This window comes from Daphnia pulicaria, chromosome 5, assembly GCF_021234035.1.
Source record: "Daphnia pulicaria isolate SC F1-1A chromosome 5, SC_F0-13Bv2, whole genome shotgun sequence".
NCBI classification, from domain to species: domain Eukaryota; kingdom Metazoa; phylum Arthropoda; class Branchiopoda; order Diplostraca; family Daphniidae; genus Daphnia; species Daphnia pulicaria.
In genome coordinates this window covers 6,115,732-6,143,696 of record NC_060917.1, presented here as the reverse complement: position 1 = coordinate 6,143,696, position 27,965 = coordinate 6,115,732, and the positions used below count along the sequence as shown (strand labels likewise).

General features: G+C 39.9%; 5 protein-coding genes across 9 annotated transcripts; 2 read left to right on the top strand and 3 right to left on the bottom strand.

The window, feature by feature from the left end:
- The first annotated feature begins 20 nt into the window (after positions 1–20).
- Positions 21–3,317, top strand: LOC124340497. The gene is made up of 9 exons (XM_046793045.1): positions 21–40; positions 205–385; positions 477–985; positions 1,125–1,478; positions 1,551–1,736; positions 1,803–2,153; positions 2,215–2,403; positions 2,464–2,703; positions 2,766–3,317. The coding sequence occupies exons 2-9, from the start codon at positions 205–207 to the stop codon at positions 2,931–2,933; spliced, it is 2,178 nt and encodes a 725-aa protein (XP_046649001.1). The 5' UTR covers positions 21–40; the 3' UTR covers positions 2,934–3,317.
- Positions 3,072–7,966, bottom strand: LOC124340493 (myogenesis-regulating glycosidase-like). Of its 4 annotated transcripts, none has more exons than XM_046793033.1 (8): positions 7,707–7,966; positions 6,509–6,576; positions 6,237–6,420; positions 6,001–6,132; positions 5,562–5,922; positions 5,092–5,489; positions 4,665–4,859; positions 3,072–4,609 (listed from the first exon to the last, which is right to left on the bottom strand). In XM_046793033.1, the coding sequence occupies exons 1-8, from the start codon at positions 7,836–7,838 to the stop codon at positions 3,560–3,562; spliced, it is 2,520 nt and encodes an 839-aa protein (XP_046648989.1). In that variant the 5' UTR covers positions 7,839–7,966; the 3' UTR covers positions 3,072–3,559. The 4 variants fall into 4 exon arrangements, with proteins under 4 accessions (XP_046648989.1, XP_046648990.1, XP_046648992.1 ...); XM_046793034.1 differs by having other exon boundaries at positions 6,509–6,573; XM_046793036.1 differs by lacking the exon at positions 7,707–7,966 and adding an exon at positions 7,242–7,545 and having other exon boundaries at positions 6,509–6,573.
- A 3,271-nt stretch (positions 7,967–11,237) lies between these two features.
- Positions 11,238–15,990, bottom strand: LOC124340475 (vacuolar protein sorting-associated protein 16 homolog). 2 transcript variants are annotated; one of them, XM_046793010.1, is made up of 14 exons: positions 15,397–15,990; positions 15,291–15,328; positions 15,156–15,226; positions 14,944–14,998; positions 14,226–14,380; positions 14,090–14,152; positions 13,820–14,030; positions 13,538–13,750; positions 13,146–13,462; positions 12,526–13,085; positions 12,152–12,464; positions 11,840–12,087; positions 11,676–11,772; positions 11,238–11,616 (listed from the first exon to the last, which is right to left on the bottom strand). In XM_046793010.1, the coding sequence occupies exons 1-14, from the start codon at positions 15,546–15,548 to the stop codon at positions 11,353–11,355; spliced, it is 2,757 nt and encodes a 918-aa protein (XP_046648966.1). In that variant the 5' UTR covers positions 15,549–15,990; the 3' UTR covers positions 11,238–11,352. The 2 variants fall into 2 exon arrangements, with proteins under 2 accessions (XP_046648966.1, XP_046648965.1); XM_046793009.1 differs by lacking the exons at positions 14,944–14,998; positions 15,156–15,226; positions 15,291–15,328; positions 15,397–15,990 and adding an exon at positions 14,474–14,635 and having other exon boundaries at positions 14,226–14,415.
- Positions 15,991–17,137: 1,147 nt separating this feature from the next.
- On the bottom strand, positions 17,138–20,291 carry LOC124340476 (proteasome subunit alpha type-4-like). The gene is made up of 6 exons (XM_046793011.1): positions 20,134–20,291; positions 20,028–20,070; positions 19,887–19,946; positions 19,393–19,817; positions 19,094–19,329; positions 17,138–17,657 (listed from the first exon to the last, which is right to left on the bottom strand). Exons 1-6 carry the CDS (start codon positions 20,134–20,136, stop codon positions 17,348–17,350), a joined length of 1,077 nt encoding a protein of 358 aa, XP_046648967.1. The 5' UTR covers positions 20,137–20,291; the 3' UTR covers positions 17,138–17,347.
- A 151-nt stretch (positions 20,292–20,442) lies between these two features.
- On the top strand, positions 20,443–27,752 carry LOC124340474 (citron Rho-interacting kinase-like). Its single transcript, XM_046793007.1, has 14 exons — positions 20,443–20,570; positions 20,792–21,020; positions 21,091–21,266; positions 21,349–21,450; positions 21,522–21,798; positions 21,865–22,736; positions 22,803–23,252; positions 23,315–23,956; positions 24,030–24,215; positions 24,289–24,489; positions 24,551–25,480; positions 25,549–25,920; positions 25,995–27,025; positions 27,096–27,752. The coding sequence occupies exons 2-14, from the start codon at positions 20,813–20,815 to the stop codon at positions 27,655–27,657; spliced, it is 6,009 nt and encodes a 2,002-aa protein (XP_046648963.1). The 5' UTR covers positions 20,443–20,570; positions 20,792–20,812; the 3' UTR covers positions 27,658–27,752.
- The last annotated feature ends 213 nt before the right edge of the window (positions 27,753–27,965 follow it).

Genomic DNA, 27,965 nt, shown 5'->3' with positions numbered 1-27,965 from the left:
TTAACTAGTGGCGTGGAGGTTTTTTTTTTTTGGTTTGGGCGTAAGTAATTTCTGGTGTGCAGAGGACGCCATCACTACGGGCCCACATTCGCTTTTCAAAAACAAAAGAATTGAACGTTTTTCATTCTGTCATTTCTCTGCTTGCAAGTGAATTAACCTAGTTTGACTGGGCATTATATTTTTCCTCAATGGTTCTCTTAATAGATGAGCAACAAGTCATCTCCAAGACGTAGATCAGTGGCCAATAAACGATATGATGAAGATTATGAATATTATGTTCCAGCAGTTAGGAGTTACAGCAAAGGCACTAAAAGTGAATCTACAGCTGATGAATCTGAAAATACGGACTCTCAAGAAGTAAAAAAGAAAAGAGGAAGACCCCCAGGTAATTAAAATGTTGATTTTGTTATTCAAACCCCGATGTTACCAATGTACACTTAAAAACATTAGTTTATGCTACAATGTGTATTTTATAGGTTCAAAGAACAAGTCTACTCCAGAAGCAGAAGTAAAGCGAGGGCCAGGTCGTCCTAGAAGATATACAGCACCTCCATCTCAAGAAGAAGAAGAAGAAGAAGAAGAAGAAGTGGAAGAGGAATCAAGTGAAATCAAACCCATTGAAGTGAACATTTTGAGTATTCAGCCAGAAGAAATGGCAGAAGTTGAAGAAATAATAACAGATCCACCTAAAAAGGAGAAAGTAAACTTGGGTCAAGTTTTAGAGCTGGCTGTACAGTCAATGAGTGTTACAATGGAAACAGAAGAAGAAGAAGAATTGACAGAGCAGCATACTAATAAATCTGTCAATACTCAAATAACACAAGAAGTTCTGGAAGTAACACACCAGAAAATGACATTTGAATCTACTAAAGATCATGACAGTGATTTTGAGTGGAAACTAGAAAATGAAGAAGACCCAGTTATCCACTCACCTCCTGCCAAGAAGAAGAAAATGACCGCTAGTAGTAGTTTTATCGTCCCAACGGTGAGTAGTTGTTTCTTACATCCAATTTTGTTCATTGATTTCAAGCTCAATCCTACGATATTTGCATACCGACAGTGATGAAAGAGTGTGTTGTTAGGTATATTTAGATGCCTTATTATTGCAATTTGCATGAGTATAGAACGCAGATGATTTAGAGGAGTTCGAAGAGGACGGGGAAGGCCGGATCCAAGTTCGGACCATTGTTGTTGGGGAGGGAGAAGGAGCAAGAATCGAGTGCCTGTCCTGTCATCGCATCATGAAACCCGGTTCACTGAAAGCTCATTTGAAGACCCATGCCCATGAACGACCCCATGCTTGTGATTTGTGCGATGCCCGCTTTACTCGACGAGGTGATTTGGAACGCCACATCAAAGTAGTTCACAACAAGGACCGACCTTTCAAATGCAGCAAGTGCCACCGCACCTTTGGTGACAAAAAGAACTTACGCTGGCATTTAAGCAACCATGATCGTAAACTTTTTCATCACTGTCAAGTATAAAACATATCTTATGGTTGTAGACTTTGATGATTTTGGTATTTAAGATTTTGTTTCTTTTATTTCTAGGTGTGTGGATTTAAGTTTGGCAAACGAGAGTACTGGGAGAATCACGTTCGCTATATTCATCCCATTCCAGGAACCGAATTAGAACCGGTTCCGGCCGAAATGCCGGAGATTGAAATTAAAGATGGAGCTTCCACCAGCTCTGTGGAGATTACGCATAGAAAAGTAGATCCTGTTGTCGTCAACAAAGTATTATTACAACAAAAGTCTTGGCAAAAATGAAACTTTAATGGATTTGGTACTTTGGCTTATCAGATGCTGAATGGAAATAAAGGAACTCCAGCTCTTGTCTACACCAAACGAGGAGCAGCCAGTAACCGCTTGTCAACTGATCCATTTGCTGGACTAAAAACGCCTAAGGTCACTTTCCCTCCTACATACTGGGATAATTGGGATGAATTCATGGAACGGACGCAAATTTGGCGATTCCGACCAGCCATCCAACGTTTCGGATCGAGTGGTCGTCCCCTTCGACGAAAAAAGGTCCCTGAAACCGTAGTGGAGCTAAGGCCTTCGGAGAGGCCAGACAGTCAATTTGACATCGGTCCATTTACGGAAGAGGAGACGCTTTTGGATGACCAAACGGGTGCCTTTATTACTTCTAAGGTATACATCTTTATTATTTTCTATTTACGTTAGTTTATTTTTACGATTGGGTTGCTTCCAGGGAGAAGTGGTGGGATACCCTGAAGAAATGTTCAAACTTGATGAAAATGCGGAAGTTGAGGAAGAAGAAGAGGAGGAAGAAGATGAAGAGCCAGTGAGAATCGACGTGGGGGAGATCCAATTAGAGCAGCCCATGTCTGGAACAGAAGTTTTATCTACACATCACTTGGTTTACGGAGAAGATGGCCAGGTATGCTGATTGGCTTAAACATTATAGTTCACTGCTAAATGTTGTATTTTGGAATTTTAGATGCGACTGATGGTTGGTCCGGGTCGAGTAGATGGAGAACATGATCTGGAAGGTGGTGTATATGATGACGATGAGGACGGTATGTTGCGAGGAGATCTTGGACACGCCTTTGTTGAATCGGGCCAAATTGTTATCCTTCAGCCTGACGGTAGTGCAGTGCTTGCGCCTGCTGGTGGGCAATTAGTCGAGACAGAGAATGGACAATTGATTCTCGTCCAAACCCACGAGGACGGTACTCAGGTAAGATGCTAATTAATGTTTTCTTGGGAACTGATTAACTAATCTGTGTTTTAATTTTGTAGACGGCCGTAGCTTACGCAACAGCGCAGACAGTAGATGACACCGAAGGGGTTGTCGAAGAAGACGAATCTGGGGAGATAAAAACTGAACCTTCATCGAACCAGGACGCCGTACAAACCCTAATAGATGCCGTACAGGAGTTGATTGATAACAGGCAGAAGCCGAGTTGAAACGATTCCCTTTTCTTACATCATCTCGAAATCAATATTTTTGGCAAAAACACATCCATTCGTCATTTCCCTCCCCTACATCTCCCAATTTCTTTTACCTTCTGTCGTGTATTTAGTGTGATTCTTTTCTTGTCTTTACATTACTACCTTTCAAACTTTTTTTTTTTTTGTTTCAACATGTAAGAATCCTTGGATGTAGTCCTCAGAATTGCTGCCTATTCTTTATCCCTGTTACGGGACGTAAGATATCGATTGGTTGATTGTTGTTCGCACTGAAGACTAAGAATTTCATAATTTGTGGGAGGGATAAGTTACGAGTGTATTCTTGACAAGTTATATTACATCGTCGCTAGATTTTCTGGAATCAACAAGTTTTAAACAAGACACACACATTATAATCAATTTTATTTTATTTCGTTAAGGATCCAAAAGAAAGAAAAATGCATCTCTTTCCTTAAAAGAAATGTTTCACTGGACATAGTTGGCAGCATTATGTCAACAATCTAAAGAACATATAGAGCTTCGCGAATAAAAATACAACCTAAAATTCAACACAAACATACAGCTAAATGAAATGAAATAGGCCAATTCAGGTGAAAGTTTACGGGTTGCGTTCTCTGTAATTATTATAAGCGCGTGCCTTCGGCTGCTCGTGTGAAAAACGGAACTTGATCGAGCTTGGCTCTGTAGTGGTGAATCCATCGTCCACCCTTCCGAAGACTTCCATCAATGCCATCTTTCCATACACCTTTGGGTAAATATACTTCCCGTTCTCGCGCTCCCGGCTCCAGGACGGGGGCAACGAGCAGCTCATCACCGACGCAAAATTCGTCCGCAACGTCGAGTCCTTCTTTGTCGAAAGGATCCAACATCCACAGCGGTCTAATGATTGGCAATCCATCGAACACAGAGCTGCCACCATACCGCTGCAGGATGGGAAGGACAGTGGCTTGCCGAAGTCCAGTCAGGTTGCTGGCCATTCGTTCCACTTCAGCATCGTAAGACGAAGGAATGGTGGCGAATTGTATCACTGGAAGGAAAGTACTCACTTGAAGCCAGCGGATGTACAACTCCTTTTCAGGTTTGGACGCATTTGAAAAGCCGCCAACTGGAGGAGGGATGAGGAAAGGATAACCGGAGACGCTGAGCGTCAAGACCAAAGGAAGTAGATGAGCCAGACCATCCCAAGAGGACGGAAGCCAAGGAATGGCCACGAAGGTCGGAAGCCTAGGCATGTGTGTGGCTGAAGTGACGCTGAGTACTGTGGTGACTTGGCGAGCTGCATCCACCCACAAACTGCTCAATGTTGATGGATCTAATAGTGGTTTAGATGTCAGGTAGTAATGGGGCAAATAATCAGCTGTGACGCTTTCGAAGAAGATGCCGTCCAATTCGTAGTTCTTGATTAGAGTGTGGAGACGTTCGGCAACCCATTCAGAGATATTGCGGGAAGTTACGTCAGCCAACGCTAGACTGTGGTCGCCATTATAGCTCGTCAAAGCTGGTGATCCTTCGCCGTAAGGCTGACGAATCCATGTTCCGACTGATGACGAGCCAGAATGTTCAAAATCTAAGCCACTCTTGTAGGTCTTGGAAAATGTGCTGACAAATGGCCGGACGGTAACAGCAACTTTGAATCCTTTGCGATGGATTATCTCGAGAGCCTCATTTAATCCCTAATATAATCGCAGTTAAGATCTGGGCAAATAAAATGAAAAGAAATAAACAAACCTGGAATCGATTAGGATCAAACTCTAAATCTCCAGTTTTCTCCTCCCATGGTGTATCAATCAACAAATAACCTGGACTGGTCCACACCGATCCAACGATACTGTTCGTGTACTTCATCAAACTTTGCACTGTTTGGTTATCATCAGCCTTGGGTTGAAATCTCCAGACGGGGTCTTCCATCAGTTTCTTTACGACCTTAACATAGAAAAAAAAAATCATAAAAGATGACACCATCTTCCTCGAAAAAATAAAAATTCCTATAGGAAATTCAAAAGAGATAACTTTCCCTATCTTTGGAATAGAAATAAACACCAAGGATAAGAACTTTCATTTTTAGATGGCCTATTATAACCCACCAGGTTTTTCCCAGGGTCATAATTTTCATGTTTAACTATTAATTTCACTAAAAAATTTTGCTCAATTTTACCTCCATTTCGTCTTTCCTCAGTCCGTCCCACCAGGCGTCGGCCAGTGAGGTTAACAGCGTATCGAGATCAGCGGCGGTGCAAATGGTGTAATTTAAAACTGAATTAACCAGAGGGTTATTTTTGGTCCCGTTTCTCTTGGTGGTAGTATTGGAAGCAATTGATTCCTCTCCATGGTCGAAAAATGGGAAACCACTACTTCTGGATTGCAGACAAAGCCGCTGGCTTTGATTGGCATTGACCGATACCCACAGTGGGGTAGAATCGTCGACGATGATAGCAGCTGCTCTGGAACTCATAAAATAGCGGCGAAGAACTTGACCCCAACCATTATGTCCTCGAACTTCAGTACCCGTGACAAATGGACTGATTGGAACTTCAGCTCTATTAAGAGGCCACCCTGGAAACAAAACAATAGTATGCATTGACAATTATTTACCTATTGTTATACATTAAATTGCAGCAGCATTACCAGCAAAATCGTGTTGTTGACCTAGTACGGCTCCAGCTCCGAACCACAAATGGTTGTTCATTTCGTAGCAATCGGTAGGGTAGGTATCGGGAGAGAGCGATTGCCATATGACTCGGTAGCATCGCGACTTATCGTCCTGATTTTTGTTCGGTGTTTGAGCAAGAGAGAATCGTCCGCGTCCCATCCATTCCAAACACAAAGTAGAATTGGCAGGACGGTCTCTCTCGTGGCATGGATAAGATTTTTGTGATGTAGGAAATGATGCTCCCATATGGCCTCTGAGAGCTTCCATACCGTTATCGTCGTACACTCGCATTATACGATCTTCTTTAGTAAACCGAATTCTCTCGAAATAAGTTTTCTAAAAACAGAAATTGTTATTACTTGTTTGAATAGTGAAATGTAGAGAGACGTAAAGAATGCAATAGGTTTCACTCACTCTAGAAAGTTGTTGATAGTAGAAAATGTAGGCAAAGCCAACAAGAAAAACGACAAGTAGGAACAAAAACCCAACAAAAGCCCTGAGTTTGTACTCTCTTGGTTTCTTTTGAATCACATTTGGAACTGCATTCTGTAAAACAAACACGAAATCACATTCATCATTAAATACAGGTCGTCTTTTCAAAATTTGATTGACCACCAATGGTTCAGAAAAGTCCCTAGACATAAACTTACAGTTATCTTATCTTTGATGCGGTTGGCGAATGAAGGACTGCCATTCTTCTGGTTATTATTGGGATTTAAAGGTGTCGTGCAATTTGTTTTATCGGCTTGATCAGCTTCTTCCTTTTTCCCACTTTCGATGTCTGCATTGGACGGTGTTGGCAAGACAAACCCTGTCCTCTTTTTGAGAGGAGTTCTACATGACATTTACATTGTCAGTATTAAATATATGCATTTTTCTAAAACAATTCCAACACATTAAATAAACAGACAATAAATCATACCTTGAGGTGATTGTGTCATAGTCAGAATCATCTTCAGTAGGTGTTGCTGGAACAGCAATATTCGTCTGCTGAAAGAACAAAGGATTTTGATAAACAACCGTTTTCACATCTCGGCATATTTCTCAATAAGATTTTGACACGCCGGAAATTCAATAGAGAATATATAATAGCCACTTAGTATGAGTAAAAACGAGGTAAATGTTCTCGAAAATACGTTGGCTCGACCCAAAACTGTAACTAACAAACTAAAATAGAAAATATAACAAAGGACGTTTTAAAAAGCATATTATTCACGGGCATGACTGTGAATGTTGCACGTTGATAATGAAGTCAAACTGCTGGTGAATCCAGAAAAAAAAAACGTGCTATTGGCATATTCAAACAATAGACAAGAACTATTTTTAGTTTTCTTTTTTTTTTAAATTAAAACTTTTTATGGCTAGAAATGTAGAATACAATTTGGATTCGACGACATGAAAATCGTAATTTAACTAGAGTCTAGAATCAATCCTATTTGACCGAGAATGTCAAGATTTAATTCTTGCGTTCAAGAATAGAAAAATAAAGAGAAGTTTAAAGGGCAGATGACTTCCTTTCTCTTTCACTTGACGGCCATAAATGGGGCCGAGGTTTCCAGTTTCCATACCAACCCACAACGAGGCAAATCCGTGACAGCAGTGACAGTTGTTAAATAACAAAGCAGAAAACTTGTGTGGAAATGAAGAAAAGTTACCTTAATTTTGTCATCCATTTAATTTCAAAGATTTGTATCGTGTGGCTTTAAAATTCTTCTCTGCGTAAAACCGACCCCAACCACCCGACCAGAAAAAAAACCACTTGTTGAATACTCGGTGGGTGTGTAATCTGGTGGTTTTGTGTACACACGTTGGATAAAAATGAAACTATACTTTTCTAGCTTATCTAAGCCAAAGTACGAAGCGTGCTCTCTCGTCCCTTTACGTAATCCAACTGAGTCGTGAAACTCGTGATAGAGAGCGTGTCAAACTGGAAAGCGACTGTCAGTTGTTTATGCGCGTAACGCCACCCGAATAAAGCCATCCCCCTTTTTTTTTATTTTATTTATTCGATTCAATTGTCAAACAGCCAATCAGCATTACCCAATGGAGTCAAAAGTCACTCGGCGGATGTAATAACAATTGGTTTGAAAACCAAATTTAACTTTAATGCTACAGATTACCTTGTTTGTCGCTGTCGCCAGGTTATTGACAATCCTCACATGTTGCTGATCTTCTCCGGATGATGGAACTCCGGCGGAATAATTAGAACTAGAACCCAGCAGCGGAACAGTTTGCTGGTTATCATCGTTCATCTTTGACACTGCCTGTGATATGGACAACGTGTTGTGTATATGCGAAAAAATGCAACTGATTCAACCGCACGCAGAGACGACCGCGCGGTAGCACGAGGTTCTGGCTACTAACTACCGACGACCGCAAACACAAAGACTCTTGTTTTGTTTTTTTCTGTTTTTTTCCTTATACTCGTTGGTGGTTACCAAGCACAATGAATCAGGATGCGAATAATAAGACTTATACTGGCCGCGGGAAATAGTCAAACCGGATTTAGCCGGTTTCCACTGAGAAAGATGGAGCAAGAGAATTCAATATCCCGCAGCCATTCCCTGTTTGTGTCTTAGACAAGATTTTTCTTGGGTAACAAAAATAAAAAGATTGCTGGGGAAACCTTTTTACTTGATTGGCGGCTTGTCTGCTAGGGAGTTCCCTCCTGGCTTTATTTTTGACCTAACTGTACAAAGAGATAGGCCTTATACATTTCGTACCCTCTGCTTAATCTCATTGAATTTGCATACACAACTTAGATTCAGTTACTTTTCACAAAAGCCACCGGTTTATATTATCTTTGTTGATTGGAGCTTAAGGCTAGCGTGTCCCGTTACTGAAGCACTGACTGTTGTTTGCAACATTTCCAACGCCGGACCGAGAGTCGGTTCGTGGAATATGTATAAATACAAGTTTCAAGGTAAAACCCTAGACCCTACACCTCTGCGAATTTTACTCCATCTATATTTACCTTTCGACTGCTGTGCTCTCTCTATATTTAAAAAAACAGTTTGTGTGCCAAGATGGCCGTCAACTGGATCGCATAGAACAAAAACAAAATTCCCTACTGTCAACTCCTATATACTTCTCTCAGGATTGTTATCACCAAATCAGAACGGGTGGTCTCACGCACGCTTTTCTGAAATTCGTTCGAATTTTTCAAAAGTCTATTCAACTGAAAATGTCTATCTGATTATTCACCTGTGATGCTGGTGTGTGGAATTTCTCATCGAAATCAATGCCATATAAACATGTAACCCAGCAATGACCCGCGCAGAGCAGGTTATTTAGTTAGTAGATTCGCCCAATGTTGAATATCCCCGAGACCTTGGATCCAACAAAACACGATCCTTCGTGAGCCACACCTTTCACTTTTTCTCAAAGAGATAAACAGGTGCTACGAATTTGACGGTGCCAAGCACCGATGTGTGATTGTCCTTGTACCAAGACAGCCGGTGATTATTCATGCGGTTTCTGCGCTTATACGTAGCACATGTTATTTGATTCCTCCCCAAATGAAGAGGATATATAGTTAACACGTTACCAAATGAGCATGCGGAATGAATACATTATACGCGTAAAGAATTTGCAACCGTATATGGAGGAGCGTTGCATCGTTGCTACCGTCCTTCGATCAACAAAAACATTTTTTTCTCCTTGACAACAATTCATTGTTATAGCACGTGATGATGTTTGCGTGATTGCAACACAGGCGGGTGCATAGATACTTGTACCATCAACAAGTGCTCCATCGTACACAATAACCTTGAGGCGCAAGCTCTATTACGTTGTATAGAGACCGGCTTTTTTCACGAACAAAGGCACAAGTCGTTTGCTTTTTGCTTTTATCATTTGTGATAAGGGTACACGTCATCGTCCTAAACCACATGATGAGAGAATCACGCGGTACGAGCGCGCCCGCCGAGATTTATGTTTGTTCGTAACCTCGTTTAACTGACTATATAGCTTTTCTGTTATCAGGAGCTTTCATTTTTCTCGGCTATAATAGAGGAAAATGGTTTGTTTTATGTTTGGCTTTACAACTAGCAAAACTCACGCGCTACTGACTTTATTTTAATCTTTAATGAGGTGAGTTTATTATCTATACTATAGGCACCTGACCATATGTGAAAGTTCGCCAACCTAGTTTTTCCTATATACACTCGTGAATTTTTCCTTGTGACAAAATTTTTGGATTTTTAGAGCTTTTGTATTAGTTTTTAAGATCCTGCGAGGCGTGATACGTACATGTCATGTTGGCCACCTATCTTTTGGGAATTAAAGCTTTTATTTTTTTTACGTCGGGATAATGCGGCTCTTACAAACAAATGGTAAAATAAGCGACTCGTTTTCTTCTAGAAATCGAACTTGCCAGCAACCGATTTCGTTGATTGCATTTTCGGCTTTGGTTCTAAAATCCTTGACGATAAACTGCCTGGAAGCGTATTTGCTCTGCATGGCCTTGCGAATTTGTTGCATTCTTTCGATGGTGCCGATATTACATAAGCGATTGTGTTGAGAGATGTAATAAAAATTCAACATCTCTTCGGGGGATTCCGTTCGGCCGGGCCAATCGAATTGTGTCAGTTGACCTGCTTTGAATATTATGCGGATGCCAGTCCAAATCTGAAGCCCGACCCTCTTCCATCGATCCGTATGATTCTTGATGTAAGGTTGGAAATAATCGGCCACGTATTGGTTGAAACGGGAGTGTTCTTCCGTGTTGTTGAAGACGATCATTTCAGAGTTGCGATTGAAACAGATGCGTTGCGTATCGTTGAACGTTCTGGGTTCATGGAAAAAGTCGTAACGATAGCCATCCAGGATTTCGGTGGTTGAAAATGTTGGCTCCGGATCTTTGATAAGGAAATAGACTTGACTGATGTAGAGCGTCACGCCAATTACGACACCCACCATCGTCAATAGAAATACAATCCACAAACACCAAACACATTTTTCTCTTTCGTCGTGAATGTAATATTCGGGCTCTTCTGGCATTTCAACATCCAATTCTTCTGTTTCATCATCTGCGTATTCGAAATCTTCATTATCGTCCATTTTTTCGAGAATAATTAAGAAACTGAATTTTTCCGTATCTCATTTGGCGACTGGTTCTACTTATATTGAGTGCGCTAGGCTTCGTTACACTAGCACCACCTTGAACTCGTTATTTTTCAATAATAAAAATTGTGTCAGCTTAGTTGAAAACTTGTTTCAACTTTAATAATATGCAGAAATATTTTTCACATTTTGTTCAATTTAGTAAAAGACTTATTCTGAAAGAAATATTCAAATAATGGCAAAAAATAATCTCATGGTTATAAACGCCGAGGTTCAACTTGGCACAGTTGAAGATTATTGAACGAAATAAATAACGATGTTTTTCGTGTGTTACCTTGGATAAGACTTGTTTCAAAACAAGTTTATGACACCAAATTTGGGCAAAAGAGATTTAAAATAGATAAAAAACAAAGTATTATGTCTCGCGTACCCATGAACAGGGCCACTTCTGATTCTGTAAGAGTCACCACTCGATTGAGGTAAACACTCACGTACGATAACCATGCAATTCCAGTAGGTCAGTGCAACCACCAAAATTGTTTTCATTTTCACGTGACTCGCCCATAGCGATTATCTATAGTAATATATAAGTATAATCGTATATATTTGACAAGAAATTTTATGAAAATGAGTTTGGAATTGCGTCAAAATTCAGGCGACGAAACATTCTGATAAGGAAATATTATAGTGTGAAAGAGCTCATTAACGTTTGTTTTGGCCTTCTGCTGGATTTGCCAATTTGGCGATTAGGGCGTTAATCATGTCGACTGCTTCGCGATTAGAGGAGCAACGAGATTGAACGTAATGTAACGCTTCCGTATCCTTACGCTGAAAAGCGATTTGAGCAGCTTCTGTGTACAGTTTGGCCTTGACGTAATATTTGATGGTAAGATGTTCTTCAACTTTCGGTAAGTAGCGCTGAGCTTCAGCGATGTTGTTGAACTGTAGGCAAACGTCGACGAAAGGCTAAAAGAAAATCAAATAACAACATGTGATTCACATTTCCCCGTAAACCTTCTCTTTACCTCGTATCCTATCGGAGATTTCTTTGCTTTGCTTAGTTTCTCCAGCTCGACCCAGTCCCCAATTTCAGCGAAAGTTGTTACTTTGAGCCACCACAATCTACATATGATCACATGAATTGACGACAAAACTTCACATTATAAATAATTCACGAGGGAAATCTTACCGTCGTTCAGGAACTTTGAATTTCTTAACCATTTCTTCTGTTTCTTTCAAATCTCTTCGACGCATTAGAAGTTTGAGAGTGTCATTTAATGAAACATCAATAACCGGACACCCAAATTTCGTTTCGTAACCTGATTGGATTTTCAGCAATTTAAGTTGATCTTCAGTCAGAGTAGCGGCTATTTCGGCTTTAGCCTGTCGGTACTGCTTGACTGCTGTAGTGAGCATTGCCGATCGATTCTCAAGTTTCTATAATGGCAAAGAATTACCAAACAATTTACAAAAATTATAAGCAAGTCTTTAATGAACAAACCTGAGCCCGGTAACTATCTTTAACGCTGAGAATCGCTTGAGCGTTGAAATTATCTTCTTGTTCGTAAATTTGTTCGAGCGATCCCATCTGAACAGTGCGGCATAATTTGGCGTAGAGTGCATTTACAGAAGGATAATGACGAATGGTCATGTAAAATTTATCAGCCGAATAGTTTTCCTTCATGACGACTAGCACTTTATAGATGAGATTGGGATCACCACTTTCCACAGCTTTAGTCAGAGCTTGCGGTTCTTGGCCTAGCTTGAGGAGAAGTGGAATTTGTTTAGATGCTCGGTGTTCGAAATCCAATAACCTGAAATGAGACAAAAATCTAGCAAGACGAACAACTTTATGCAAATCGAATTTGTGGATACCTGATTGCCAATTTTTCTTGTTTGCATTCAATTGCTTTAAGTGCAATACTACTGTACGAAACTTTTGATCCAGTGCCGAGCTTGGTAGAAATTTCGTTGGCCAGCTGTTCAGCATCCATTTTTCCAACTCCATGTTTGATCTTGTAACATGCCCACTCTGTTAATACGCGTGGTATGCCCTCAGCTTCCGACATTTGCAGATATTGACATATTTGAATGGCTATGCTGTATTGGCGCCGCAGTATGAGACGATTTAGTAAAACTGTCTTTCCCATCTGCTCGTATTGCTGGAAAGTCAGCGGTAGTGCAATTTTGTAATTGCGAACTGCGTTCAAGATCCGTAACGTTTGACAAATTCCGACAAATAGCTCCGGATCGATTTTGTCAAACAGGAAACTTTTGCCCAATTGGGCAGCTCGAAGCAACATTTTTTGAACGCTGGGCTGCCACTCGTTTCCTGCGGCCTGAATACACTGGGTTACGGCTAGTTCCAGTTGATTCTTTACAAGTCGAATATATTCTTCGGCCCGATGAGAGCGCTTTTGAAACTCCCTGGAAGCCTAAAGAAAAAGAATGTTGTTTTAAAAAATACCTAAAGATTAAAACAAAAAATCACAGACCTCGACGAGAATAGCGCCAGGAGACATGGATCCGATTCGGAAAATTTCCTGATTAGGCAATGGAACCTTTTGCAAGAATTCGTGGCTACTGTTTGTAATAATGCGCAACCCGTCGATTTCTGGACAAACGTGACTAGTCGAATCCAAAATTAAGGTGAAGTTATCTCTGTTGGGTGAGAGAACTAACAGGACAGATCCTAGATTAAGGACTACTGCACCCGACCCACACCAAACCAGCTGGACGGCAGGTGACATACACTGGGCATCATGTTCGCAGAACTTTCTTCGAAAATCAGACGATCCAATCCATATGACACCTTTAAATGCAATGGTTAAATTACCTCGTCTAAGTAACTATTACTTAATAACAGTAAACCATAAATTTTACTTACCGGCGTCGGTTAGTAATGCAACCAATTTGTTACATGGCGATACAGAAATCGCAACTATCGAGAGGTGGTGATGAGAAATCTCGGGCATTCGTTGAGCAACATGCTGCTCACCGTAATCAAGAAGATAAATATCTTTCTCTTTAGCAACTATAACCCTAGTTTGCCTGTCTTCACCATGTATTGCTGTCCAGCAGCTAGGGGCAATATTAACACCTGAAACATGTTCTCACATAGTATTATTATTTCTATCAACATGTAAAATAGGGATAAATATATATTTACCTGGAATGTCTGGAAACCTTCGAATTCTTGGATCTTTTATATTATTTACAACAAAAAATCTGAAGTTTGTAGTCAATACTACTAGCCCAGTGCCACTAGTAGTAGAAAATTTCCTAGCATCAATGATCTTCATTTCTTTAGCCTCTTGGCCCATTTGGAAAGAATTTTGGTATGTACCAAATATGTCATAAATCGATACACTGCCATCATCCTAGATAGACAAAAATAAGTTATTTATGTTTGTAATGTGTGCTATGTATGGAGATTTACCTGGATGCAAAGAAGCTCTTCTGAAGCAGACCAATCTAGACCAATAACCTTCCCACCACTCCACTGTACAAATTTTTCAAAAATGTTGATTAGATTGGTAAAAGAGTGGGGTTTAGACATGCATACAGAAAATTACTTTAATAGTTGATTTCAATTCCCCGGATGGGGAAAAGATGAAAATGATTGGTTTGCCCGAAGTCTGAACTGGCGTGAATTTTGTTTCATCTCTTACAACTGCAATAGGTCCACCAGATGGGGCAACAGAGACTTTTAATTCCTGAAGATTTATTTGGTCAACCCATTCCATGGAATATATTTCAAATTTTCTGGAAGAAACATTACCAGGTTATGGGCTACACATATGATTTGTAAATTGAGAATAACCTGTAATAAGCCTCTCTTCCGAGAGGATTCCAATCTGCAGTCAATAGAGCCATTTCCTTTATTTTGATTAGTACGTCTAAACAAAAGTCGTCTGCATTTTCCTCCCCTTATTCAATGTTGTAGGCATTGCCATTTTGATGAAAACAGCAGTTTGCTACAAGTTCAAACATCCAGTCATCCAGTTTATCCAGTAAAATTAGAGATGAAAATTAATATTGTGAACTCACATTTATTTGTATTCTAGAAAAGAAATAAGAAAATAAATGTAAGGTGTCACTGAAACTCACTCAACTGCACTTTATCTCTGTAAAGCTGATCATATGATTCAGCTTGTTTTACTTGTATCAACATTAAGTCCGACATGTATACACGTGTAAAAAAAAGAGGTTGTATTGAATTCTTCAACACTTGACGAGAACTTTGGAAATTATTGTGGAGCAGCTCTTCCTCTGCCTGGTGGAGCTCCACCGCCTGGGGTCCAGCCTCTTGAACTTCCACCTCTAGCTCTTCCTCTCCCACGTGCAGCTGATAGAAAAAAATTGTGTTAACACAATATCATACAACCAAACATGACAACTCCTTGACCAAGTCACAGGAATGGTATAGGTATGAACAGGTCTTGATTGATGGTAAAGCAGATATAGGACTCTCAACAAGTTATGTACAAAGAGTTTGTATTTACCTTGTGCTCTAAGAATGGCAGATTTTCCTCTCCCTGATGCAGCAGCAGAACTAGCAGCTTTTGCACCCTGTCTTTTAAACATGGGTGCATTTTTTAACATGTCAGGCAGTATAAGAAAACGAATCTTTGATCCACGAATGTAAACATTTTCCAGTTGAGCAACTCTACCATCCCTAGGAATCAAATAAATCATTTCAAAATGAGCCAAAGCCAAGTAAGAAACTGTTGTCAATCAAATTACCTATAAGTAACAGTTATGTTTGTCATTTGACAGTTCATGTTATCTTCAGCTTCGACCAATTTGCCCCGGTAGATTTCACCGGTATTTGTTTCACAGGTGATGATGTGTCCTTCGGCTTCATGTAACACTTTGATTGGAACACCGATCGACATTTTATTTCAACTTGATTTTACAGCGAATTACTTGATCAAAAAGATGTAGTCAGATTCAATTTCGATTTCCTCTTCTTTCTCAAATCGAAAAAGAAATTGAAGACAAAACGCACAAGAAGCGTCTGTACGTTGCCAAGTTGCCGAATACATGGCCACATCTGATCAGGTAAGAGAACGCCTCTGGGCAGACTCTGCTCTGGGGACAGCCAAAACTGGGCTCAATTTGCCCAATATAAACAAAACTTTACCTATTTATTTTATATTCATTGATTTTTTTTTTAAATATGATGTATAGACGTATCCAATGGGTTTAATTGATGTTTCTTTAAATGAATGTTTAGATTTTACCAAATTTGTTCCTTTTTAGTCTTCTACTTAACCTGAAGTAGAGCAATGTAATACATGCTCACCATTATTAGAGCTATTATGGGTTCCACTTGAAATTTTATATGAAATTCGTTAAGAAGTTTTATATCATACTCTGATATTGATATCCTGTTAAGTTTTCAAACCTTACAGCTGTTTGTTTATGGTATATTACATTTTTTTCAAGCCTTTATAATGACCCTACTGAAGTATAGGTAAAATAGCTGTTTTATTTTACAATAAAGAATGATCTATTTTATGTTCTTAACTCACTAAAAAAAACAACATAAAGGTTTGTACAATTTTATTAACCCACTACACAGGAGAATGAACATAATCTTGCTGGCGATCTTCATCCAGATAGTGTCCTTGCCCTTATATAAATCATTCAGCAGGAGTGTATTTGTCTTTGATGTCCTTCCACAGTTTCTAAAAATAAACAAGGAAAATTAACAAGCCATTCAAACTGGGTTTACATTTATAATTAATCGTTACTCACCCCTTTGTTGATTTCGCTGTAGAGGTGCTCCGAGGCCAAATCGAAACCTCGTTCAAAAAAGAATGCTCCGGCTACAATAGCCAAAGCGTATGTAGATGAGCGACGCAGAATATTGTTGTAAAGTGTTGTGACCAAAGACATGGCGAATAGTTTTATGTAATATAATTATTTGGAGAAAAGGAGAAGTCCAAGAATGAACAATCTAGACGTAGACGAGAAGATCTGCTGCAGTGCAGACGATACAGAAGAGAGAAGAGGACTGAAAAGAACAAATGAAAATCGCTAGGCGTGATTCATAATGGCGTCGAAGCGCCATATTTAAAAAGAAAAAACAACTGTATAAACTATAAAGGTTTACATTAAAGAAAAAACAGACGAAAATATTTTTCTTCGAATTTTTTGCTAGTGATAAGTGGGTAGACAAACGTTTATCCTACTATTCCAAATAAAGGTTCGAATTACTAGGTCGTCAGCAGCAGATGTGAAGAGACCGAGAGGCTAATTGAGATAGTTCTTCGTGTTCGTACTGTTGTCAGTTCAATCGCCTGGTTGTCAGTGAGAGTCTGACTCTTTGCCTCCCTCTTCTTAAGAAGCTGTGTGTTGGTACACTTATTCGCTGGTTAGGGTTAAACTAAGTAGTCGTCTAAAAGCGAAGTCGTGCAATCCTAGGAACGAACAATATAATGATATTTTGCAATTTATAAATTTATTGAACGGAATAATAGCGTACACATGTTTATTCAATAAACAACAATGTAGCCTACAGATAATTTTTGAAATACGGGTGAAATTAACGACAAATGCGAAAATGTTGCGGTGCGGGAACGGATTAGATCGGATAACATGTTTGAACAAAATGAAATGTTGAAGAAGTTTAAGTGAAAACGGAAAAGTTAAATATGCTATCATGTGCGCTGGGAACATTCTAACATACTCAGATTTTAAACTGATCAAATTTTAAGCTTTTTTTAAAGAATTCGTCAAAAGTTGGAAAATCATCATAATTAGAGACTGCCTTATCGACACCTTTATATGATTCCGGGGCGACTTTGTAAGGGTATTCAGGCTCTGACGGCAGAGGATAAGAAGGTTTGCTATACGCTGGAGCTGGAGGAGAATAAGCTGGAGGAGAATAAGCTGGAGGAGAATAAGCTGGAGGAGAATAAGCTGGTGGTTGGTAGGCTGGCGCTTGTTCTGTGTATGCAGGAACATATGCTGGAGGATTGTAACTAGGAGGACTGTAATTGGGAGAAGAATAGACTGGAGGACGGTAAGGCGGGGGGTTGTAGGCTGGAGATGGTTTGCTATAAGATGGACTTTCATAGTTTCCTTTTGGGGGCGAATAGTAAGACTTGGTCGGTGCTCCGTAGTGAGGTCTTGGTGTTCCGTAGCTCGATTTAGGTTTTTTTGGTTTATTATGTGATTTTGATGGGAAAAAACCATTATTATGTCCATGTCCATGGTGATGATCACGTGTCTCTGTTCTTAGGCTTTCAAAGTCATCCGACCTGTGTTCAACTTTCATTTCCCTCACATTTACAATCTCCGCTGCAAAGTTGCCATTGAACTCGACGATTGCTAAAGCTAGCAGCACCAAAAAAATTGGGCCTAGAAACTAAAAATAAAAATAAATAGAAATTAAGTGTTGAAACTGGAAGTCTGGAATCAATAGATTACAATTTCTTTTTAATTTTTTTGATTTTTAAAAAATATCTACAGGTAAGTTAAAATAATTCCTTGTTTTTGCTTACCTGGGAAATTCCGCGTTTCATGATGCTGTAGTAACAAGTTTCAATGTCTCAGTTTTACCTAGACGAATGAGCTGCTTATTTGTATTACAGTCAGAGAGTTATGATACTAAAACACACATACCGATAGGTATTTATACTCAACTGAATAAGCTCCGCCTCACCGAAACAGCCAATCCTACTTCAACGTTTTCTTGGTTTGCGGGACGTTTTTGAGTTGCTTTCACGTATGCGATCTTGTGTGGTTTAATGGTTTGCGCTACAGGCGCATCTGTTGTACTTATAACTTTAGGCTTTCATTCGGCAGAAGATAGTGGCTTTCGTCCTTGTTGATCGATCTTCATATTGGCGAAAAAAAGAAACCACAAAGGGGTGAAAAGAATGCATTTTAGTTCGATTAACCAAACCGGCAGATCCACCAGCTGCATAGTAAGAATTCGTCACGCTGCGAGCCTAGATGATCACAAATCGAGAAAGCGGAATTGCCTTTAGCCAGCCCTGAAATACGTCTCGTCAGCCTTGGTTGTCGCTATTTTCTAAAACCCGCATAGAGCTCCCCATTGCTATAAGGAAACCAATATGTAAGCAATTTTTACTGTTCTTGTTCTTCCCTTCTGTCAGGTCTGATATAACACACTTTGGCACAAATATGACTCCGCAAGATGCGTGAACTTATGTTCTACTTTGCTAAATTACACGTGCGCATTTTATTAGCTAAAAATTATTTTAGTTTTCATTATTAGGAGTTTTAGGTCGTATTCAAAAGTGAATGACTTTTTATTCAACAAGCGAATCAAAACTATCAGACTAATTAATAAATGACCCAATAAATAAAAAAAATATATAAATGAGCTATAGCAGAAATGTGTACTTCCAAGTTCTCAGAATCCAAAATAATCAAAGTTGGGATACACGAACAAGATTATTAAGATGTGGTGGTCGGTTTTGATTTAGCCGCCTCAGCAGCTTCTTTCTTTTCGTGATCTGCAATCAAAGTTTTGACCTGTGCAACGGGAAGAACTTTGATAAAAGTCTTGTTGTCGTGACGTGTAAGAGTGGCCAATTCCAGCTTGTCCGGAGTAAGCTTAGTGGCATCCATAGTCTTGCTCATCACACGAATAGCCAAGGCTAAAGCATCCTCCAGATTAGTTTCTCCTTCTTTGTACTCCTGAAGTAAAATGTTTTCTTTAGTGACTGCATGAACACATTTTTGATATTTGTTGTAACATACTTGCTTGAGCATTGACACTGCAGCAGCACTATTATTTCCAATACATGTGGCTTTCCATCCACCATAGTTCCCTGATGGATCTGACTGATAAAGTTGAAAGCCATACTGATGGTCCCATCCTGCATAGAGAAGTGATACTCCAAATGGCCTCTTGCCACCATACTGAGTGTATGCTTGTTTGACATCACATAGCCAGGAGACCAGTTGTTCACATGGAATAGATTCTCCATATTGAAGAAGGTAGCGTTGGGAAATGAGACGAAGTTCATTGGTAAGAACATTAGCGTCTGATGTGATTCCTGCTACACTGCAGACCATATCAGCATTTAGTTGATAGATCTTTTCAGAGAAAAACACCTCATCAAGGAGTTTATTTGTGTTGCGTCTCTCTGCTGCCAACACAATACCATCTGAAGCTAGGATGCCTGCAATGTAACATACAATTTTTTGTAGATGAAAAATTGCCATCACAATCAGTTTGTATCGATCCTTACCTAAGCAAGTTCCAGCATGGCCAATGGCTTCCATGGCATACTCAACTTGGTAAAGTCGACCTATAAGTTAAATGTCATAACATTTCCAATATATAATAAGCAATTCCAATTTTGGCACAGAAAAATGTTTTTAACGCATACCTTCAGGGGAAAAGATGGTTGTACGAGTGTCATAACGACGAGCCTAAATTAAGACAACATCCAAATTTATGCATGGAGGGATTTTAATCGTATAAAACTAAATTACCATTATGAAAGAATGAAAATAATGTGTCTCGAAGGATAATTTAGAGCTCTAATCTCTTTAATATTGAACGAAACTAAAAGCCGGAGCACAATTGACAGCACAGACAGACAACAATTTTCCTGCAAATTTCAACCTCGTCATGAAAGCTGTTGCCATTCTTTTTATTTTGTCCCAAATTCCCAAGGAAACAAATGAGAAATGTAAAACAGGTGAAACAGAAATGAGTTTTCAAATTATAATTTTCCTTCATTTTAATTATTAAGGTTCGTTACATAAGTAACGTATTTCTAATCAGACACAGATTTAGAATCCGCACTCGATGTAATAACAGAACTGGCAACACCGAACCGTTTTATTCAAATCAAATGTTCGTAAAATCCGTAAATTTTCAACAGTCAACATTTCGTTAGGGTGCGACGCGAAACGGTTTGAAGTTTGTAAGTAAACATTTTTATGTTTTATTTTTATTCAAATCATAATTTTAAATACTGAAAATGTTAACACAAGAAGCTTAACTGGGAAAAATTTTTATATGAAAATTTAAATCATTTCTTTGTTTCAAGTTTTTCCCTCCAAAACTGAGAAACAATTCTGTTTGAAATGGTTTGGGGTACCGTTTGTATTGAGAAATGCAAAGTAAATGTATTTCACTTTTTAGGAACCGTTTCTAGTCGTGAAGATGACGACACCATCAACAGAACCAATTTGTGTTAGGAATTCTCTCCTTCAACACATTTTACTGGGGCGGCGAAATCTTTTTGATGGAGACAAGGATCAACGTCAACTTACAAAAGATGGGCTCATAGATGCTCTGTTGGTACTGTATGATGAGTGCAGTACTGACATAACTAGAAAAGATATTCACACAGTGAATTTTGTGGACAGATGTATGTGGAACAATCAATGTTCATAAGTCTTAGTATTCTGTTTTGTAATTTTAAATTTTTGTATGTGTAGATCAACCAGTTGTCACAAAGCTTAGAAAATTGCGAGTCAATGTTGCAGACTTTGAGCTGAAAAAAGTGATTGGACGTGGCCATTTTGGGGAAGTTCATCTTGTCAAGGAGAAGCAGACTGGTGATGTCTATGCAATGAAAATCATCAAGAAATCTGACACTCTCGCTAAGCAAAGTGTAAGAAGTTAATTTTTAATTTAGTCTTGAAGTTTTAATGTGTTTTATTAGTGTTAACTTTCTGTTATTTCTTTTCCTTTAGATTTCATTTTATGAAGAGGAGAAGGACATCATGGCAAAGGCAAAGTCTGAGTGGTTGACGTTTTTACATTGCTCCTTTCAAGACCAAGAGAACCTTTACTTTGTAAGGACTTATTTAGAAAATACGTGCTGCGTAAGCCATTTCCTAAACTGATTTCTCACGCCTCTCAACAGGTAATGGAATTTCACCCAGGAGGCGATTTACTTTCTCTCTTGAGTCGTCGCGAGGGAATACTAGCGGAAGACGAAGCTCGATTTTACTTGGCAGAGATGGTTCTCGCTCTGCACACGCTGCACTCTATGGGCTACGTCCACAGAGATATTAAGCCAGAAAATGTTTTGCTTGATCGACTTGGCCATATCAAATTGGCAGATTTTGGTTCTGCTGCTAAACTGGATTCTTCCGGCTTTGTTCGGAATGAAATTGCTATCGGAACGCCCGAATACATAGGTAAGACCATCTGCTGAATTCCGTATTTAAATTCCTTCATTTTATTAACTTTAATTATTTAAACAGCTCCTGAGATCTTACTTTCAATGAACAACGTGGGTCACTTTGCCGGTGGTTATGGAATCGAGTGCGATTATTGGTCATTGGGTATTATGGCTTACGAAATGGTGTATGAAAAAACGCCATTTGGGGCAGAAACAATGACCACAACGTATGGAAACATCATGAATTTTAAGAGTTCGTTCAAGTTTCCCTCGAAAGTAGTCAGTCCGGAATTTACAAGTTTAATTTCGGGGTTGATTTCCTCTGCGGAAACACGTCTCGGATATCAGAAATTAATCCAACATCCGTTTTTTGCAAGCATTGATTGGAACGCCTTACGCGAGAAATCACCTCCCTATGTTCCAGTCATCACAGGATTAGACGATACTTCAAACTTTGATGAATTTGACAACGACTACGCCAAACCACACTCAACAATTAACTTGAAGAACACTCAACTGGGTAGCGGTAGAAACTTGCCTTTCATCGGTTTCACTCACATTAAAGAAGGCAGCCTTGTCAGTCAAGCTGAGCAACCACCTTCATTAATTGAATACAAAAAGAGGATTGGTGAACTTGAATCTGAATTGAATTCCAAGACCAAAGAAATCTCTGAGCTCAGAAAACAAAAGATACAGCATGAGCATGAGAGTAAACAATGGAATAGAGATCTTCTTGATCAGAAAATTGTCCGTTTAGAACAGCAACGTGATACTTTGGAGAAACAGCTCGCCCGTGCTCAACGGGATGCTGACAACAATCGTCGAATTCTAGACTTGGAACAGTCGCAACGAAAAGAAAACGAAGTTAAAGTCGTCGAGATGGTGGCTGAAATGAAAAAGAACTGGGAGAAAATTGTAAAGAAAAAAGAAAACGAAATGGAGAACCAGATTCAGGTAATTTAATGAAGGATTCAAAAGGTCAGTCCACTGTAACTGTTTAACTTTATATTAAAATTCTAGGTTTGGAAACAAGCTCATTCCGATACCAAAAACCTCGCAGATGAAAAATGTGAACTTTTGAAAACTGCTTTAGAGACTGTTACAAAGCTCGAAAGAGACTGTGACAATTTGAAAGCCAAGGCCGAAAAATACAAAGAACTTGCCGCTCGGGGTCATCGGATGGGAGAAAAGCGTGCCAGCATGTGCATACAACAAACACCACCATCAAATGAAGCGTTGATTCAAACCCAGCATCAACTTGAGCGAGAAAGAGCAGTTAAATCAGAGCTCATGAAAAAAATCCAAGAACTAGAAGATGGCTTCCGGAAATCAGAGGCTGAATACAATAAGCGATTGGAAGCGGAAGAGAGGCAATGGATTTCACAGTCCAATGAGCGAGAATCTGAATACCTGGAGAAAATTTCTTACTTAGAAGAGAAAATTATCAAAGAAAAGGAAAATCGCATCAAAGTAGATAATTCCATGTGAAGTAATATTTTAGTTTTTATGTAAATATTTTTTTCTTTTAACAGGAACTTGAAAGCAGTTTAAAGAATACTTTGACAGAATGTCAGAAATTAAAGGAACGTACTGACCAACTTCAGAGAAGCCTGGACGATACTCTTCAATGGAAAACCGGCTTCGAAACCAGTTTCTCGATCCGTGAAGGGGAATTAGAGAGTAGGGTTAAGCAGCTCGAAGCTGACTTGCGAAGCGCAGCTGATATGAGGTTAGAACTACAGAAACAGGTTGCAGATATATCCCATAGAGAGACATTGCACCTCCAAAAGTATGAGATCATCGTTGTGGATATGCGAGAAGCTGTTGAACGACTTGAGCAGAAAAACCAAGACTTAGTCGTTCAGCTATCGAGCCACGAATCAACACTGTCAAGCAATCAGTCCGTTTCACCTGAATTGGAAGAGAGCAAGCAGAAAATTTTGTTTTTGGAAGGTCAAGTAACCAAATTGGAACAACAACTCGAACGAAGCCGCGAAAATTTGACTCTGGAGCGCGAGAAATCCCGGCTGGCTCAATCCGATTTGTGGAAAAAGGAGAAAGAGCTATCGGACGCTAAAATTGATTTACGTATCGCCAACCGTGAGAATAAGACCAGCGAAACCGAAATTTCCAAACTCAAGGAAGGTTCCAAGCTGTGGGAAGAGAAATTAAAGGTATTTTCACTTTACTATTTTTTTTTATTACCTTAATTGCATTCTTACGATTTCTTTTTCAATCTTATATCAGGCTAAAGAGGAGGAAATCGAATCGATGCGCAAGGAAGTAACAATGGCGAAGAGCGAACTTACAGGAATCCAAGAACTCCTAACTGAGAAGGAAAAGACTCTTACCGATAACGAGAAAAATCTGGAACAGGCCAACAAAACCGCAAGTGCTGCTAGAGAGTTGCGTCGAGAACTTCAGTTCGTTAAGGTAATCTCGCTTTCTCTTGAAATCACCGGGATGATTTTCTTTTATTTAAATGAGCTTTTACTTTTTTTTATAGGACGAGATGTCAATCAACCAGCGTCTCAAGTCAACTTTGGAATCTGAAGTACAAAGAGCCGAGGAGAGAATTTCTCGATTTGTCGAAGAAAAGAAAGAAATGGAAAAGCTTTTGCAGGAGGAGAAGAAGAAAGTTGAAGAAAGCGAAAAAAATCTTAACATTCTGAAGGAGACAATGATTCTTATGGATGAACAACTTCAAGTACTAGTGTATCTTAATGTCATTATTTGCAGAATGTATATTTTTAAATTTATGTTTATAGGATTTCGATAATATCGTCAAAGGGGTCGACACCAAACAAGCTGAATTCGACAAAGAAAAATCTAATCTCTCGCAGGAGGTAGAGCGTCTCAAACAAGAAGTTCGTAAGGCTAAGCAACAGGTTAACGAAGAAAAGTCGCTCAAGCTGTTCACTGAAAGCAAACTCCGCGATGTAGAATCGCGACTCAATAGCTGTGAGTCTGATACTGAATCACGCATTAGCCAACTTCAAAAGCAAAATTCAGAATACACCACCACCATTAATCAGTTGAATGAACAAGTAGGCGAGCTTGACCAGCAATTAGCCGATTCCGATATGTCACTCAACAGCCTGGAAAGAAAGGTCGCGATCCTCGCTGAAGACAATGTCAAGTTGCAAGAAGAATCGTCCGCATTACGAACCCAATTGATTTCAGTCAAGAATTCAAACGTCGTTCTAAGCGAAGGACTTGAACAGGCGATCTCAAAAGCGGAATCTTACAAGAACGACATCATTCGATTGGAAGCACAAATCGATACAACTCGCGTGATGCACAAAGAGCGGGAATTGAAGTACGATTCGACCATTGCACAACAAACGAAGCTCATTGATTTCCTTCAGACCAAGGCAGAGCAGCCAAAGAAAAAGTCAACGTTCACCGACAAGATCTTTGGTTCCCACAAGAAGGAGAACCAACCGAGCATCCCTTTGGCATATCGCGAGCTCGAGTCCAATCTAGAAAAGAAAACGACTCAATGCCGTGTCCTGACAGAGCAATTGAACAAATGCAGAGCCGAATTGGCAGCTGTCAAGAACGAGTCGTCTTCCAGGTCATCTAAGGATCTTACTAAAACACCGACTGCTGGAAACGACAAATTCAAAAGTGAAATGTCCACTCCTAGTATTCCTCATCGAGCGTTGAGCCGACTGACCCAATCTCCTGGAACGCAGGTACTGACATATTCTCGATATTGTATAACTGTATTCTTATTTTTAAAATCCAAATATTTAACTTTTAGCAATCTTCGCCGTCAGCAAGCAGCACAGGATTGGCCAGCCAGCGAATGCATCACAACATCCCTCATCGTTTGAAATCACAAATAGTTATGCGTGCCACCAACTGCGCAGTTTGTTTGGATTCCATTCATTTTGGACGTCAAGTTTCCGTCTGCCATGATTGCGGCGCTTCTGCGCACGCTAAATGTGCTCCTCATTTGCCCAGCACTTGTGGGTTGCCAGTTGGCTTAGCCGAGCATTTTGGCAGCGTTCTAGGTCAAGAAACAAGTACCCATCAAGGTGAAATCCCCACGGAATCTTCTTTACACATGAAAAGCTGGGTAAAAATTCCTAAACCTGGAAAGGCTACCTGCTGGGAGCGCAAGTTTATGAAGGTACTAATCGTAGACCACATGATTCCTATTGTAATTCTTCAAAGTCTTAATCTATTTTTGTTTTTTTGTTTTAGCTCGTCGGTAGTAAACTGTGTATTTACGATCACGAACCTTCTTCAGATAGCATGCAACCGACCGACAGTTTTGATTTACAACCGACTGACGGCAGTTCTGTGGCCATTCATAGCGCTGTTGCACAGTCAGATGTCTTCGCTACTGCCAAAACAGACGTCCCCTACATGTTCATGGTTGAATCTGTTCCTCTAACGACCTGCTGGCCCGGTCGTACCCTCTTAGTATTGGCTCTCAGTTTCCAACATAAAAAAGCCTGGGTGAGCGCGCTGGAAGCCGTAACTCAAAGAGAATCCAATCGCCAATCGGCAATCCAAGCTCACCGCAAACCTAAATTAGTTTTACGTTTGGAAAATCCCCTCGATGTAAACTGCGTCGTTCCCATCAGCGAAGGTGTGCTACTTATTGGAACCAAGGAAGGTCTCTTCAGCTACCGTCTCCAAGGCAACCGTAAGGATTTAGTCAAAATTGAAGGCGTCACCAACGTCCAGCAAATCGTCCTGGTTCCGAAGCTGAGTGCTGTCTTGATGATCGTTGGCGACGAACGTCAACTAGTCCTGACTGAACTGCGAGTTTTACAGAGTTGCGCTGAAACCATCCAAAGCGCTCAACCCACTCTGGAAGTTGAAATTGTTCCTAATTGCGAAGACTGTCATCTATTTGACATTTCAAAGTTAGAAAAAGATGAAATTTTCCTTTGCGCAGCCACCCAAGATCGCGTTAAGCTGTTCAAGTGGAATAGCAACAATAGCGCGTTCATCCTGCGTAAAGAACTCATTGTCTCGGAAACGTGCAGCTGCATCTACTTCACCGAACACTCGGTACTGGTTGGATGCGACCGTTTCTACGAGGTTGATTTGGGCAATTACGCAGCCGAGGAATTCTTAGATGCATCCGATGCTTCATTGGCTTATGTTGTTTTCGGTCTGAAGCAAATCCATAGTTTCCCCGTTGCCATTTTGGACGTGACGTCACGCAGAGGAGAAACTGAATTTCTATTGTGTTACCACGAGTTTGGAATCTTCGTAGACGGGTTCGTTTTAATATTTTGTTGTTGCTTTGCAACACAGTTTTTGTAATGTTAAACCTATTTTATTTTTCAGATATGGACGTAGGAGTCGCAAAGAAGACGTCAAATGGACTCGATTGCCATTGGCATTTGCTTATCGAGGACCTTATCTCTTTGTTCTTCACTTTAATTCGGTGGAAGTCATGCGACTTACCTCAACTGCTTTCAGGGGGCAACCGAAAACCGAACAACCTGCGAGTCCCAACGACAGCGAGATCAGTTTAGAGAGCCTTGCTCCTCCACCCAGTGTCTTTATTGAAATGCCAAGTCCCCGTTACTTGGGACCAGCGCCACAACCAGGTTCCAACTACTTCTTCAGCAACGACAACAAAGTGATGGATATCATCCAGCTTGAAGCTCCAGTTGTTCTCGGAGAAACAGAAGGAGCCCAGCCAGTTCACCTAGATGACATTAGCTTTAGTGGCTCCGAATTCAGCATCACACCGTCGATTGCAAAAATCCTTGACCAGCCAGACGACTCTTCTGAATGCTCCAGCATAGGGGGCTCAAGCAACAATATGCCCTTCAAACGAATCCCATCTGCACCCGAGTCTAATACAAGGAATAAACGCGTGAAATTTGAGAGCGATCTCTGAGAGTAGTGCCGTGTGTAAACAGAAGGTTGTAAGGGTTTTCAAATTTCATTTTGCTTGTGTGACTTTCTTTTGTTTTAATAAAATTGTATTCCGGTTTTCTGGTGTTGGTCTAACTTGAAGAAAACATGTTATTCTGCGCAATAATTCGTGTCGTAACTTTCAAATAAAAAAATGAAGGACCAGATGAAATCGCCATGGCTATTTTTTGTTTAAATTAAATTCCAAGTAGTATTTCCATGTTTGACATACATTCCGTAAAGGGAGTTTTATGATGCAACATGCACTGCAGCAGTGCATTATTTTATACG